The sequence below is a fragment of the Sminthopsis crassicaudata genome, chromosome 1, assembly GCF_048593235.1.
Source record: "Sminthopsis crassicaudata isolate SCR6 chromosome 1, ASM4859323v1, whole genome shotgun sequence".
NCBI classification, from domain to species: domain Eukaryota; kingdom Metazoa; phylum Chordata; class Mammalia; order Dasyuromorphia; family Dasyuridae; genus Sminthopsis; species Sminthopsis crassicaudata.
Window position 1 is genome coordinate 20,394,446 of NC_133617.1, and position 17,526 is coordinate 20,411,971.

General features: G+C 40.4%; 1 protein-coding gene across 1 annotated transcript in view; it reads left to right on the forward strand.

Annotated features, from left to right (window-relative positions):
* Window positions 1-438: 438 nt before the first annotated feature.
* Window positions 439-17,526, forward strand: part of SPPL3 (signal peptide peptidase like 3) — a 121,720-nt gene continuing 104,632 nt past the window's right edge. The window contains exon 1 of the mRNA XM_074296026.1: window positions 439-840. Coding sequence (XP_074152127.1) covers window positions 818-840 — 23 coding nt within the window. The 5' untranslated portion in view covers window positions 439-817. The remainder of the gene's footprint in view (window positions 841-17,526) is intronic.

Below are 17,526 nucleotides of genomic sequence, written 5' to 3' on the forward strand. Positions count from 1 at the left end.
CCACCTCCGCCGGCCTCCAGCCCCCGCGCGCGCTGGGCGGGGGAGGGACCGACAAACGGCCCCAGCGGCAGCGGCCGCGGCGGGGAGGCCGGCCTAGCGTCCGGGGGCGGGGCCGGCGTCCGCGCGTCACGTGAGCGTGTTTTGGGCACGTGAGCGCGCGGAGGCCGCAGGCTCGCGCTCTCCCCCTCGCGCCGCCCCTGGCTGGCTCGAGGCTCGCAGGCTCGCGGGCGGGCGGGGAGCGGAGCGGGGCGGCCTCGAGCCGGAGCCGAGACAGAGAAGGAGCAAAGAGGGTACGAGTGAGCCAGCGAGTGGGCGAGCGCCGCCGCTGCTGCCGCGAGCCCGAGCCGGCCATGAGCCCCGGCCGCCGTCGCCGCCGCCGCCGCCTGAGCGCGGCGCCCCGGGGCCAGTGAGGGAACCAGGGAGGCTCTAGCGCCGCCGCCGCCGCCGCCGCGGGCCTGCCCCTCCCCGCCCGTCTCCCGTCCCCGCCCGCAGCCTCAGCCGCCGCCGCCGCCGCCGCCGGGAGAACCCGAGGGAGGCCCGAGCCCCGCCGCCGCGGAGCCGCCATGTTGGGATCGGAGCCGCCGCGGAGCCGCCGCCGCCGCGGAGGAGGCCGGTGAGAGCGAGGCAGAGGCCGGCGCCGCCCGCGGCCCGCGGAGGAGCGAGGCCCGAGGAGAAGCAGGAGGACGAGGCCCGGCCCCGCCGCGGCCTGCCGGGCCCGGCTCCGCGGCTCCGCAGCCCCGCAGCCCCGCCCGGCCCAGCGCTCGCGAGCGCCCCAGACAAGCTCGAGCCGGAGGACGAGACCCGCAGCAGCGAAGCCATGGCGGAGCAGACCTACTCGTGGTGAGACTCGGGTGAAGGGGCCCGGCCCGGGGGCTCCGGGAGGGAAGGGGCTCTGCTGGGACCCCCGGGGGGAGGGGCCCGGCCTGGGAGTTCCGGCCAGGGGGAGAGGGCCAAGCCTGAGGGAAGGGGGGCGAGGGCCGGGCGGGGCCCCGGAGTACGGACAGACAGATCCGTGTCGGGGAGCAGGCTGAGGGTCGTGGGTTTGGGAGAATTAGAAAATGTTACTGAAGGAGGGGGCAGGCTCATGATTCTTATTGGGTGGATGAAGGACTGGGCACAGTGAGGAGGGGGCTTCGTCAGGGGAGTGGCCCACACCGAACAGGTCCCGGGAAGAGTTATTGTGGGGAGGGGTCGGTCTCCGGCCGCAGGACGTGAGTGTCTTGGGGTCTCCTCCGGTCCTGGGGGATGGGAGGGTCCAAGATTAAGGGGTGTCGGGATGAGTTCCCCTTTTAGGTGTGGAGAAGGATGGTGTGGACGGTGGCTATTTTGGAGGGACTGAGACCTCCTACATTCAACAGTTTGGGAGCTGGGAGCCTAGGTGCTGGGGGTGGGGCAGGCTGTGTCATTCTTACCCTCACCCCCTTCTGAAATGAGAAGGGGGAGGGTCGTGACGGGTCCGGCCAGAAGAATCCCCAGGTGTAGGAGCAGATGTCAGGGATGAAGATGAGGGCCGTGGGGGAATGAATGGCCTTTGGCTTCCGAGGGGAGGAGAGGAATAGGGGCTGGGCAGCCATCAAGCGGGGCTGGAGTGAATGCTACATATGCGCCCATATGGAGGTCAGAGATACCGGGGCCCTTGGCAAGGTAGAAGGGGGCTGGGTGAGATGGATGGACCTCGTCCCTGCTTCGGGGCAAACAAAGAGAAGAAGGGTCGGTGATCTCAGCTGCCTAGAAGAGAACTATAGTGTAGGGCAGAAGAGGCCATGGAGATTGATCTTTTAATGGACCACTGGAGTTCACAGTTAGTACTTTACTCAAGAATAATCCTGCTAAGTGGGTAGCCTGATTATTATCAGTAGCACTCTATGGAGGAGAAAGTCAAAGCTTAGGGAAGTGACTGATTTCCCGGGGTCCCCCAAGATTGGGGGACGTGACTCTAGTGTGCGGCACTTAACAGATTCTGGTGGGATTGCCCGGGTACCAGGGAAGGGTGCTAGGCAAAAGGGATCTCTAGGACAAGAGGATGGTGATAAGGTACAAGGGAACTACAAGCGGAGGACGGGAAAGAGATAAGAGTGGAATGTAGAAGTTGTGTTCAAGTTGTGAAGGGGAATGAGGGGAAAGTTGGCCAAGTAGGCAGAATTCCCAAGATTCAAGGAATAAGTATAGAATTGGACCATATAAATATAATAGTTGTATCTAATAGAGTAGGAAGGGAAACTGCAAAGGGCTGTGTGACTATGGGATCCAAGAGGGAGGTAGTAGAGGTGTAGAAAGCAGCTAGTCCAATCCCTTCATTCTGCAGATGTGGAAACTGAATCCTAGAAAGACAAAGGTTGTAAGCTCCTTGTGAACAGGCAGTTATGGTTTTTTCCCTAGGACCTAGCACAGTTCGTGGAAGTAAAATATTTGGTTGCTTAGGTGAGTGACTTACCCGAGTCATACAGACACTACTAAGACCTTGTAAGAGATGCTCTTCCCTCTTCCGTGACCTCAGGCTGCTCATACTCTAACCTATCAGTGTGTCTAGGAGTCTTTCCATTCTCAAAGAGGACCACGCCGTGATACAATGCATGAGGGAAGGCTGTGCACGGCCTTATGTTCTCCTCCAGAGCCATCTGGCTCCAGTGACCAGATAGAGATTAGGAAAGATGACCCCGGATTCAGTGGGAGACCTTTGCCTTTTTGAACTAAAGGTTTGACTGAGGCAAAACCCATTCTGTGATTAAGACTAGGTAAGAATTGAGGCAAAAAATTGGCATCTTTGACCTAGTCGGGGAAAAAAAAAAATTCCAATCTGGGAGAGTAAGACCCTCTGTCATTCCTGCCAAAACAGAACCGTTTACTGCTGTTTACATTCACTTTGAGTAAATCAGAGCCCTAACAATGATCAGTTGGAGCTTGGCTTGGGACAGATTGTTGGCCAACATGGGAGAGAGAGTGTGATTTGAGTTTAAGGCTGGGTCCTAGTTCATAAACCCCAAGATATCTTGTAAAGTTTTAGCAATGAAAAAAAAATTGCATTCCTTCCAGCACAGCACCTGAAGGTGAGAGTTTGATGTCCCATGTGGAAAAGAAGTGGCTAAAGCACTGGGCCAGGAGTCAGGAGAACCTGAGTTCAAATCCTACCCCTCACCCTTTCTACCTATGCGACCCTGGGCAAGTCACTTTACCCTGCCTGCCTCAGTTTCCTCATCTGTCAAATAAGCTGGAGAAGGAAATAGCAAACCACTTCAGTATCTCTGCCAGGAATGCCCCAAATGGAGTCACAGAGGGTCAGACACAATTGAATTACAACCGTGCCTTACCATCGCCCTGCCATTATCCTCCATCACTGACATCTAACCTGCTAATACACTGCAAGGATCCTACCACAGCCCCCTAAGATTTCACCTGGTAACTGAACTCATTTTATGAAATGGCTCCCCCAAATAGAAGATGATCACCTTGAGAGTTGAGATTCTTTTTAGGTACTTGTATCTGAAGTGCCCAGCATAGTACTTGGCACATAGTAAGTGCTTACATTTTTAATTCATTTCCTTAATAGGAAATATAGTGGGGATGTGATTATATATGTCCTTAGACTTCAGTACTCCCTAAGTATTATTTAGCAAGTTATCAGAAGAGAATCGTTAGGAAACTTATGGAAAGGAAGTTATTGGGGACATTGTGGCCAGACAGCCTAAATTAATGCCTGAATCAAAGTATAAAAGTAGTGTTAACTGTTCTTTTAAAACGGGTAATCTGATTTGTAGAACTACAAGAAATCCAAATACTGCTTTTTAATTTGTGGAGCTACAGTTTGAGTCTTCAGGACAGTATTTTGGGAATAAGGATGAGACGTCTCCTTTTAGGAACAGGGATTTAGAGGATTGTTACTATGGTGGTAGTGAAAATCAGGCTTTGGAGGAGAACAGTACAAATGTAGTACAAGTCTTGGAAAAGAGTCTGGAAAGAATATTAGGAAGGTTGTAAATTTTTTGAGAAAAATATTATTTGGTAATAGCTTTGTGTGTGTGGTATATAGTATTTAGTTTTTTCCAATCACATGTAAAGATGGTTTTCAGAATTCATCTTTTATAAAATTTTGACTTCCATTCCCCCACCCTTTTCTATCCTCCTCTCCAAGATAGCAAGCAATCTGATATAGGTTATACATGTGTGCAATCACAAACATTTCCACATTAGTTCTGTTGTAACAGCCACATTCTTAAGAAATCATGAGGAAATGGCAATGATAAGAACTCATATTTTTATCACTCTTTAAGGTTTTCAGGGGACTTTTCTAATAACTCGGTGAGGTGGATAATGCAAGTATTATCCTCCTTTAACCAAAGAGGAAACCAGACTGGAAGAAACAAAGTGCTCCACTCAAGGTTACTCAGCAAGTGAATGAATGAATGAAATCAGTGAGTGAGTGGCACCACAAATTCTCAGACCACGTGGCAATTTTGCCTGTCCCATAATGGGGGACAGGATGTAAGAGTGAAAGGGACGGGGCCTGGGAATCCTGTGTTCTAGCTGTGACTGCCACTTAGGAGCCATGTGACCCTCCAAGTTATTTACTTTCCAAGCCTTGGGTTTGGAAGGCGTACTTGCTACACCTATCTCACACAGTTGTTGTAAGGATCAGATGTAATAATATCTGAATGCTTTTGTGTTTTGCATGGTGAGTGGAAAAGTGGATTTTGAGATAGTACTAGAGCTGAATGAAAGATTTCCAGGGGGGAGGCTTGAATGGTTTTTGGTTATTGTAAGGACTATAGGAATTAAAGTTAGTAATTCAAGAGGGAAAGTCATGATGAGAGGGATGTTTGAAATAGGAAAAGAGGAATATAATTTCCTAGGGTTGAGAAAGTGAATGTTTTTGTTTTGCCCAAAGGGAGAACCAAGAGTAGCTTTGGAGGAGGTGAGCATTTTGAATTGGTCTGAAGAAATTTGCTAAGTTACTGGCTTGATGGAAAGGTAACAAAAAGTTTAAAAAAAAAAAAAAAAAAAAAAAAGGACTCCAATTTTCTGTATTGAAAAAGGGTAATAAAGAGTGATGTGATAAGCATTGTGATTGTTGGGAGTCTCCTGCACAGAGAGGTAGACAGACCATTGTTTACAAACTGCTTGACCCAGCAGAATTTCTGGATGGCCATTTATTTTGCCTTTTGGTTCTGCAGTACAAAAATTCTGGATCAATAATAAGGTGAAGAAAAAAAAAATTCAGAGAATGGCATGTGCAAGAATTTGGGGAAATGACAATTTTAATTTGGTAAATGATCTTAAAAATCATAGATTTAAAACTGCAAGGACCTTTGAGAGATCATCTGGCCTAATCCTATATTTCACTGGCAAGGAAACAATATCTAGGTGGTTTTATAGTTCCTTTGTAAATTAAGCTACCTTTCTATTATTTGAAGGATTGTCATACCCATTAAAGGCTGTTTAAAATATACCTTGCAGCTTGACTCCTTTACTCTGTTGACTTCTCTGGTCCTTTTGTTTGCTTTGCATTCAAGGAAGTCCAGGAACCACCTTTTCTTGCTTTCAGGGAGAGTTTGAGTAGGGAAAAGTTACTTTATTCTAGGCCTGTTTTCAGCAGGAATGGATTCAGAGTGGATTGAAGAGGAAATAAAAGTTTCTCCAGTCAGAGCTTGGTATTCTTGCTTCATTATTTTGTTTAGAGTGAAGTAACACAAACTCTCTAATAACAGAACAATCCAAAATTGGAATGGGCTTCCTCTGGGCATAGTTGATGATTTGTATGGGGCTCATAGAAAAATCCTAATGGAAGGCACTGTTATTTTTTAAATAAATCAACAAAGGAATCAATGCATGTATTTATTTAAAATTTTTATAAGAGTTATGTTCCATGTACAAAATATGATTGAAATATCTTCACAAAATGTGATTAGAGACTAGCAAAGATTGAAGGATAGTTTTTCAAAGCCAAAGTTTTATTATTGATGCCATAAGGTCGTTTTTCCCTGTTTTTTCCTCAAAACTTATTTGGATTCCTTTTATTAGAAATACAGAAGAGTGGGGGGAAAAAAGCAAATTGGCCAGGCAGTTGCTGAAGACCAACGTTATTGTTAGGCTAGTTACTGGTGATCCTTAGCCCAGAGTTTAGAAATAGGGGTTTTATTTATTTATATGTTTTAAGTAGTTCAGCTTCAAACTTGGCTTGATTCCTACTTCTCCCAAAACAATCATGTGGAATCAGTCTTCAGATGCTCCCAGTGCTTCTTTCCTTATGTTTCTCAAGCCTTCTTTTTAATTCTTATTAGCATCTTATAGTAGTCTCTTGATGACCCCATGCTCAACTATTTGGGCTCCTGATGACCTCCTCTTAATTTTGAATATTGCTCCTTAATGGTATGGCATGCCCCAAATTTTTTAAAGGCCTCCTATAGAATAAGGTCCAGATTTCTTTACCTTATATGCAAGACAATCTGTAGCTTGGACCCAGACAGTCTGGCCAGGCCTATTCTTTTCTCTAAACCCTATTCTAGGTGTTCCTATCCAAGGATACCTGTTTTCTCCTCCCTCCCTAAGACTCATTTTCCCTATCCATTTTACTACTCTCTTGCTTTGGAATACCCTTCCTGGCTTCCTTCCGGCCTGAGTTCTACCTGATCTTCCAGACTGCTGTGGTCTCTGCTCACCTTTGAAGCCTCTCTAGCCCTAGGGCATTGGAATGATAATTTTAGCCCACACTCTGGAGTGAAAACTGCCCTGAAGGTGCTGACCTTTGCTAAAGGGCCTTCTCCTCCTGGAGTTAGTTCTCTAAGTTAATGTACTCATTTGTGCAGACCACAAATAGCTGACTAAGCATGCCCAAGGTTTGCCAAATGCTTTACATACATTTTGTTTGATTCTTAAGACAATCCTGTTTAGTAATAAGTAGGCCAGGTACTATCTCCATTTTTATTAGGAATTGAGGCTTTTAGAGGTTTTGACTCCACTTAATTCACTTTTGGACTGCCCCTCATCTTCAGATATCCTGACTAGTTACTATTCCATTCTTGCTCCATTCTTGCTATTCCTCTTCTGCTCCGTGTGGCTAAATTCCCAAAAGTCCATCAACATAGGGGCTTCCACCTTCTGTTCCACCTATGGTCTGGTTTCTGACCCCATTAATCCACTAAACTTGCTCTCTGAAGTTACCAGTGATTTCATAATTGTCAGATCCAATGACATGTTCGCAATTCGCATTCTATGCAACCTCTCTGCAGCCTTTAACACTATCACCAATTTTTCCTTAACTTTCTTCTGTAGGTTTTTTGGGACATTATTCTGTCCTGGTTCCCTTCTTGCTTATCTGACCAATTGTTTCTGTTTGCTTTGCTGGGTTCTCATCCAGATTGTGCCCTCTAACTAGACAGATCCCACAGGGTTCTGCCCTGGACCCTTTTTTCTTCTCCCTCTTGGTCCTTGGTGATCTCATCAGCTACTTGGATTTAAGTACCATTTTCTGCTGATAATTTTTCAATCTCCCTATCCTGTCCTAACTTCTCTGCTGATCTGCATTCTCATATCTCCAAATGCCTTTCAAATATCTTAAACTGTCTCATAGATATATATTTTTTTAAGGCTGGGGTTAAGTGACTTGCCCAGGGTCACACAGCTAGGAAGTGTTAAGTGTCTGAGTTCAGATTTGAACTCGGGTCCTCCTGAATTCAAGGCTGGTGCTCTATCCACTGCGCCACCTAGTTGCCCCTCATAGATATTTTTAATTCACTATGTTTAAAAGTTAATTTTTCCCTCTAAACCCTCCTTCCCCCCATTCAGCTGACAAAGTGATTTTCCCTGAAGCCCAGGTCTAATCATATTAACCTCTTTCCCACACAAAATTCTTTGTGAGTCATTCAGAACCCTTCATCGCCTAGGCCATGTCCTTTTCCATGGCTCTTCCATGAATAAGACCTGCCATTTTTTGGTGATGGTCATTTTTTCTGCTTATTCCTCAGACCTTAGATATACTTTCTCACTTCTACCTACTTCCTTTAAATCCCAACTAAAATCCTATCTACAGGAAGTCTTCTCCAAGCCCTTTTAATTCTAGTACTTATCCTCAACTAATTTTTTCTTATTTGTTTGCTTGTTGTCTCCCCCATTCAATTGTGAGTTCTGTGAAGGCAGAAACAGATTTTTGCTGCTCTTTGAATTTCTGTGGCTTAGTACAGTACTTAGCACATAGAAAACTCATTTTTTTTTTTTTTTTTTTTTTTTGGAAGGGCGAGTTGTCCCTAATGTATCTTATAGTTGCCTCTGTGTGTATGTGTGTATATATGTATATATAAATGTGTGTGTGTGTGTGTGTGTGTGTGTGTGTGTGTGTGTGTGTGTGTATCGATCCAGTTATTTTGGAAGGGAAAACTATCTCCAGCCCCAGAACAAAAACTTTCTCTTTTTGGGGGTGGGGAGGGTAGGGGAATTTGAACTCTTACCTTGAGTCTAAGAAAAATAGGCAACAACATTCAATATGGCAGTCTGCAATGTATACTTTTTTGGATTAGAATTCTTTCTCCTGACATGAGAAACATATTTCTTTATTCTCTAGGTTGATTCATTTTAAAAAATATTCATTTTTAAATTTTGAGTTGCAAAATCCTCCCTCACCCATTAAAAAGGTAAATGTGATGATACCTGTTTGCATATGTGAAGTCATATTGTAAATTCTGAATTAATGTTCATTGGATGGTGACTGAATTCCTATTTCCTTATCTAGAAAATAAGGTTGGAGTTGATGACTTTTAAGGTACTTTTCAGCCTGAGTCTAGGATTTGATTTGGTAGGAGCATTCTGCCTTTACTCCTTCCCATGCTTGTCTCCTTTTTTACTGACTGTTTTACTGCTTTCCCTGCTCTTCTGTGTCCAGGCTTCATTGGCTTTTAAGATTCAGTTCTGATCTCATCTTCTGCAGGAAAGATTACCATTTATGGATCCTCCTCCATATTTATCTTGTATGCATTCCCATCAAAAGGTGAGCCACTTGAGGGCAGGCACCCAGTTTTTGTTTCTCTTTGTATTCCCATTGCTTAACACAGTACTTAATAAAGTTAGGTGGGTAGTACAACAGAGAGTGACTAGACTTTAAACTACTGTCTAATTGCAAGCTTTTTTTTTTTTTTTTCTTTTTCTGAGGCTGGGATTCAGTGACTTGCCCAGGGTCACACAGCTAGGAAGTGTTAAGTGTCTGAGACCAGATTTGAACTCAGGACCTCCTGAATTCAAGGCTGGTGCTCTATCCACTGCGCCACCTAACTGCCCCGCAAGCTATTTTTAATATTTGTTGACTGATGACATTTTGTATCTATTACAACATAAGTTCTTGGAGGGGAGACTCAGAAGGCTCTGCTGACTCCCCAGGTTATTATACTTTGCCTCTACTGGTTGCCTATAAGATTTTCAAGCCTCTATATACATCTTAGAGCTGGGAAAGATCTTAAAAGTCACTGTTTCTCCTCATGAGTATTAAAGATGAGGAAACTGAGACCAAGAAAGGCAGTAAGTTAAGTGGTTGAGGAGAGAGAGGGAGGGAATCTCTCTTACATACCACTGCAGTTAAACTCTGTGCTACTTAATTTAAACCCACTTATATCCAATAGTCACCTTTTCCCCTTTTGGCACATGGTTTTTATACATTGCCTACATAATAAAAGTGTAAAGTTCGTTAGGGCAGAGCTTATATTTTGTATTTTCTATGTATATCCTATAGTGCCCACCAAATTAATATATAGTCAGTGCTTAATAAATAATGTTGCTGGGTTTTTCAAGCTGTCTTATTTTTTAAAATATGTATAAGTACTTTCATTTTTAAAAATTTTTTTATTAATTTTATAATTATAACATTTTTGACAGTACATATGCATAGGTAATTTTTTACAACATTATCCCTGTACTCCCTTCTGTTCTGAATTTTCCCCTCCTTCCCTCCACTCCCTCCCCTAGATGGCAGGCATTCCCATACATATTAAAGATGTTATAGTATATCGTAGATACAATATATATGTGCAGAACTGAATTTTGTTGTTGTTGTTGTTGTTGCAAAGGAAGAATTGGATTCGGAAAGTAAAAATAACCTAGTAAGAAAAACAAAAAATGCAAACAGTTTACATTCATTTCCCAGTGTTCCTTCTCTGGGTGTAGCTAATTCTGTCCATCATTGATCCATTGGAATTGGATTAGATCTTCTCTATGTTGAAGATATCCACTTCCATCAGAATACATCCTCGTACAGTATCATTGTTGAAGTGTATAATGATCTCCTAGTTCTGCTCATTTCACTCAGCATCAGTTGATGTAAGTCTCTCCAAGCCTCTCTGTATTCCTCCTGCTGGTCGTTTCTTACAGAACAATAATATTCCAAAACATTCATATACCATCATTTACCCAACCATTCTCCCAATTGATGGACATCCATTCATTTTCCAGTTTCTAGCCACTACAAAGAGGGCTGCCACAAACATTTTGGCACATAGAGGTCCCTTTCCCTTCTTTAGTAGTTCCTTGGGGTATAAGCCCAGTAGTAGCACTGCTGGATCAAAGGGTATGCACAGTTTGATAATTTTTTGGGCATAATTCCAGATTGCTCTCCAGAATGGCTGGATTCTTTTGCAACTCCACCAACACCAACTCCATCAGTGTCCCAGTTTTCCCACATCTCCTCCAACATTCATCATTATTTGTGTCTGTCATCTTAGCCAATCTGACAGGTGTGTAGTGATATCTCAGAGTTGTCTTAATTTGCATTTTTCTGATCAACAGTGATTTGGAACACTCTTTCATATGAGTGGAAATAGTTTCAATTTCATCACCTGAAAATTGTTTGTTCATATCCTTTGACCATTTATCAATTGGAGAATGGCTTGATTTCTTACAAATTAGCGTCAATTCTCTGTATATTTTGGAGATGAGGCCTTTATCAGAACCTTTCACTGTAAAAATGTCTTCCCAATTTGTTACTTCCCTTCTAATCTTGTTTGCATTAATTTTGTTTGTACAAAAAGCTGTCTTATTCTTGTTGAAGAAATAAAAATAAGACTTGAGAGAAGATACTATCATGGATTAAGCACATTTTTTTTTTTTTTTTTTTGGTAAGGAAAGTAGGTAGCAGTAGAAGTTTGGACCAGAATTGGATTTTCCTTAATAAAGTCTCAGCTCCATGTTGTAGTTATTGTTAAAGTGTTCTAAGAACGGGAAGTGCCATTTCTGAAAAAGTTTAAAAGTCATTGGCTGGTAATTGTTGGGTACTACCAAAATCTTTATTCATGATCTGTTGTTGGATACAAACTTAACAAACTGCATAGAGCATCACACACAGAAATAATAAAAGCCACCCGCCTGGATGGGAAATGGTGGGTCTTGGTTTGCTCTGGTGCCTTCTTAGCTTGGGGACATTGAGCCAGTACTTTTCTCTACTTCACTTTACTTATATGTAAAGTGAAGGGCACAGACTACATAGTCTAGAAGGTCCATTTCACTCTTAAGTACTATAATATTTTGACTTAACTGTCCATGATGTCAGAGTAAAGGTTATAATGGAAGTTTCAGTCTCTAGATTCCCTGTAGTAGTGTATGTAAACAGGGACATCACAACTGACTTAAATGTCTTTGTGAAGGGAAGATTCTACACAATATCTGTGCAAGCTGAATTTACACACTCAGATTCCAGCAGTTTAGTTTTAAAAGTACATTTTGTCTGTTGTTAATTTATAGTGTTGTGGTATTTCTAGTGATGGATGATTTAAGCTAAAATTAACCAAAGCTGTGCACCATAAATTTGTATTGAAATCACTTCCCTTAATGTTTATTGTAAATGTTTTGTGAAAAATACTTGTATTTGCAGCATATCAGTACATAATTAAACTGCATGCCTAATGTGGCCAAAATTGATTTCCATGTCAGTTACATATTTATGTTAGAGATGACATAAAATATTTTGAGCTGTTATAAAGTTGTAGAATTTATTTTTATTTAGAGATTAATGGGTTTTGTATCACTTTGATGATTTTTACTTGCTTCATGCTGTTCCTGCAGAAACCCAGGGCTATCCTGAAAGAACATCTTTTATGCAGCTACTGATCTAATTGGTCATGGTGTCCAAATCTTGATGGGATTACTTCCCAATTTGGTATCAATTCAACATTTTAAAGTATCTACTATCTATGCAAATCTCCAGGAGATTTAAAAGTGTGTCTTTTCATTAAAAAAAATCCTAGTATCGATAATTTTAGTTAAAGTTTAAAGAATCCTTATTCAGAGTTCAAAAAAAAAAAATCTTGATTTTGTTTCCAAGCAATCCTTATTTAAATGAGGAACATTTTCCTGCTTGATTTCTAGAGCAGTTTTTTTTAAACTTAAGCTTTTTATTATTTTTTTTTTTTTTTTTAGAATTTGGAAATAAAGTTCTTTTGTAGTATTTTAAAATAATAGAATGCATATGAAATAATAGAATGGAAATGATCTGGAAGGGAGAAGGAATAATGGAAGAGAAGGAAGGATTAAAATTGCAAATCATGATGACTACATGTTGAATTTCTTTAATGCCTAAATAGATTGGTTTTAATGATTAAACTGAACAAAATTTTGGTGTTTTACAATGAAAAATAGAATTAGAGTAGTTATTGACATGTAATTTTGGACACACAGCATGTCTAGATAATTTTTTCTTAGCAGCTTCAGAAGTCCATTTGCTATTCACAAACACCTTTTTCCATTGTACTACCTTATGACCTTTCCATCAAAAATAAGGGTTTGACTAGGCTTAGAATGAGCAAAGCTAATCATAAAGAAAAAGTCTTTAAGCTTGATTCTTATGGAATTAGTAATTAATTATTACCTCAGGTTCAGTTGGCTAGCTCATCACCCACCTGTTCATTGAAGTTTAGCTTAAAATAAGCCAACCTTGTTCAGATGCCCTCAAAAGATCAGGTTGAGATACTTCTGAAGAATAGAGTCCAAATATTTTAAGCTATCACTCTGATTAGACTGAGAGCATGAGTTGTCTTTTGCCTTTCTGTTACTAACCCTTAGCAAAGAACCTGACATAGAGTAGGACTTAAATGCATGTTGACTGATAGCTATAACTTGCATAACCTATATCTGGTAGAAAATGCCTGTTTTCCAAGACTCAGTTTTTTATTGGACTTGGTCATGTGGATGGATCAATCTTTGGGCATAGAGAAATGTAGAATAAAATGATCAAAAGTAATGAAGTGTCTGTGTTTGTGAATTAGCTTGAACTTAAGGGTATCCATTTTTTTCATGTAGATCACCATGAATTTTTGATGGAAAGTTTAAGATAGTTTGTGTTCCACAGGGTTTGTTTTTTTTTCTTGAAGTTATTATCCTATTTCAGAAACTATTGCTTCAAAATTTAACAATCTACCAAAAAACCTATAACAATAAAAATGGACAGAATTACCTCTCACAAAATTAAAAAGAACAAGGGTTGCCCCAAAGAAGACATAAAAAGGCATCTTTCCCTGTGTACTTTACAAGGGCAGAATGTCCATGAATCTTGGACATTGCATATTATTTTGGGCTTTTTTTTCCTCGATATATTGATTAATTTTGCTGAATTTTCTCTTGCTCTTTTTTCCCTTTCAAAAAAATCTTATAAGAGAGTGTAGAAGAAACACTTGAGAAAATCTAGGTGTAAGAATTTAAAAAGCCTTTTTAAAGTCTGTTTTAAGAATTTGTCAGTTATTGACCTGAAGAAGAAACCACCAGTAACTCTGTTTATAAAGATCTGTGTACTCAATTTGGATGTTCCCTCCAGTGATGTAAACTATTGCCCTGGCCACTTCCCTATTCTAGTCCTCTCATTCATTTTTCTGAGTATATTTCTTAACTTCTGCTCAAAGTTCCTTATTATTTATAAGTTGCAGTCTTCTCAAAGCCTTTCTACTATTGCCTTCTGTGTGACATTCTTTTCAGGTCTTCAGAAACTGTTATGATACACATTGCTGTATAAAAAATCTGTGGATGACTTTGTGCTGATGAACTGTTCAAGTCCAAGAATATTGTGAAGGCTCAAGGAAGAGATTTGTAACCACTCAAGACTTTGGCCTGATCAGCCATACAAGAAAGATTAAGTGAATGAAGAGCATCTGTGGTGCATATTAGAGCATGCATTTGGGTAGACCATACAACTTACAGAGCTTGCTCATCTTCAGTATGTATGAGACAGCACAAATAGAAAATGAGATTTAACCTGAAATTAAAGTGGATGATTTCAGTTTGTTGTTATATTAAATGACCATTCAGTCATCACTGGTTGTAAATAATAAAAGGAGTAATTTTTAAAATCATGTTAAAAAATTTAAATAGTAAAATAATCCTATTAATAAGTTGGATTTTAATTGGAAATCCACAAATTGTTGCTGGCGCAATCCCGGGTTTTTAAATTTCTCACAGAACAAAATGAAAACGGAGTTTTAAAAAGTCCCATTTTGCTATTTACAGCAGATATGTATATATGTATTTTTTAATTATAGCTTTTTATTGACAACATATGCATGGGTAATTTTTACAACATTGTCCCTTGCACTCACTTTTGTTCTAACTTTTCCCTTTCCTCCCTCGACCCCCTCCCCTAGATGGCAGGCAGTCTTATCCGTGTTAAGCATGTTAAAGTATATCCTAGATACAATAGATGTGTGCAGATCTGTACAGTTCTCTTGTTTCAAAGAAAAATTGAAGTCAGAAGGTAAAAATAACCTGGGAAGAAAACCAAATGTAAGTAGTCCACATTCATTTCCCAGTGTTCCTTCTTTGGATATAGCTGATTCTGTCTATCATTGATCAATTGGAACTGAATTAGATCATCTCTTTGTCGAAGATATCCACTTCCATTAGAATACATCCTCATACAGTATTGTTGTTGAAGTGTATAATGATCTCCTGGTTCTGTTCATTTTACTCAACATCAGTTCCTGTAAGTCTCTCCAAGCCTCTCTGTATTCATCCTGCTGGTCATTTCTTACAGAACAATAATATTCCATAACATTCATATACCACAATTTACCCAACCATTCTCAATTGATGGGCACCCATTCATTTTCCAGTTTCTAGCCACTACAAAAAGGGCTGCCGCAAACATTTTGGTACATACAGGTCCCTTTCCCTTCTTTAATATCTCTTTGGAATATAAGCTCAGTAGTAACACTGCTGGATCAAAGGGTATGCACAATTTGATAACTTTTTGAGCATAATTCCAAATTATAGCTGATATTTTTAAAGAATTATAATAATATTTTGTTTTCCAAATACATGCAGAGATGGTTTCAACATTCAAATAAAACTTAGCGTTCCAAATTTTTCTCCCTCTCCCCAAGACAGCAGGCAATCCAATATAGGTTAAACACGTAAAATTTTTCTAAACATATTCCCATATTCATTATGCTGTGCAAAAAAAAAAAAAAAAGAAGAAGAAGAAGAAAAGGGGGGAAAAATGAAGCAACAACATTTGAATCTGCATTCAGAATCCATAGTCTTTTCTCTGGCTCTGTATGGCAATTTTCATCAAGTCTTTTGGAATTGCCTTGAATCACTTCATTTGAAAAGATCCAAGTCCATTACAATTGATCATCACGTAATCTTGTTGCTATGTACAATGTTCTCTTGGTTCTGCTGACTTCACTTAGCATTAGATCATGTAAGTCTTCTAAGATTTTTCTGAAATCTACCTGTTCTTCATTTCTTATAGAACAATAATATTCTATTACATTCATATGCTTTAATATATTCAGCCATTCAGACATCCACTCAGTTTCCAGTTTCTTGCCACTACAAAAATGGCTGCCACAAACATTTTTGCACTTGTGGATCCTTTTCCCTTTTTAAAGACCTCTTTGGGATACAGATTCAGTAGAGACAGTACTAGATCACAGAGTATGCATAGTTTTGTAATCCTTTGGGTATAGTTCCAAATTACTCTCCAAAGCAACTTCAAACATTTTACAACTCCACCATCATTGCTCCAATTTTCCCACATTCCCTCCAACATTCATCATTATGTTTTTCTGTCATTTTAGCCAATTTGAGAGGTGTGAAGTGGTACCTCAAAGTTTGTTTTAATTTGCATTTCTCTAATCAATAATGATTTTGAATATTTTTTTCATATGACTAGAGATGGTTTTAATATCTTCATTTGAAAATTGTTCTTATCCTTTGATCATTTACCAATTGGGAATTTGCTTTTATTTTTATAAATATAAATATTATATTTATAAATATAAATATATTTTTATAAATATAAGTCAGTTCTCTATGTGTTTTAGATGAGGCCATTTTCAGAAACATTGTCTGTAAAAAAAAAAAAAATTCCAGCTTTCTGCTTCTCTTCTAATCTTGCTTGCCAATGCAAAAAAATGTTTGTACAAAAACTTTTTAGTTTATTGAAACCAAAATTATCTTTTGCTTTTAATAATGTTCCCTGGTTTTTCTTGGGTCATAAATTCCTCCTTTCCCTACAGATCTCAGAGGTAGACTATTCCTCCTAATTTTGCAGCTGATATTTTGAAAGCATTTCTCATCATATTCTTCTCAACTAGTCCACACTAAAGGAACATTGCTGTGGATAACTCAAAAGATAGTTAATACAATTTTCATTTTATATAAATTGACCAGTCCATAACCCTTATACAATGTGAATGTGCCCACAAATATGGGGAAGGAAGAGAGGGAGGGAAGCAGGAAGGGAGAGAGGGGGCTACAAGCTTGTCTGTAGAGTTGAGTGGGGGTGATTCAGGGTTCAAGGATACATGGGGGCCAAGGATGGAAGCAAAATCAGAAGGAGGAACACATGGGAGCCAAAGCCAGCTATGTGGAACTGAGAGGAAGAACGCTTTTGGAACTAAACACAGAATACGTGACATAAGGCCAGGGAGAGATATATGATACCTGAGCACTGGGGTTGGGTGGGCAAAGTGGGGCAAAGACCTCCTCTATCTGCCTCTAGATCTCAAGCTGCATCTGGCAGCGTGGCCTTTCTGTACATCTGTATTTAATGTGGGGGTGAGAGGCCATGCCAAGCTGAGGAACAGGAGTGGAGAGTGGAGATGGAGTAAACACTGTACAGTAAAGTTGACATATGTGGCTTTTTTGGAATGCAGATTTTCTTTCATCTTTAGGGAAAGTCAAATTTGCATAATGCAAATGCACATAAAGTGAGAACTGTCTGTATTTGATTCTGAGCTGTATTGTGATGAAGCATCTTATTGTTCTGAAATACTTTTCAGTTTTCTTATGTCAACACTCTTACTCACCTGTACTCCCACTTAACTAAAAATATCTGAAGATACCAATTTAATGAATCCTTAAGGGAATCTGGTAATAGTTGTGTCACTCAAGCAGAGAGTAGGCCCAATATCAGGGTCTCTACTTATACAGTAGACCTGAAGCCCCAATGCCTTAGTATCTGAAGAATCTCTCTCTAGATCCTGATTTCTGCTGCTTAAATGATCTCTTTTGACTCTTGAATAGTCTTTCTTTACCTTTATTACTTGGTTTTAGCTTTTCCTGACTGAG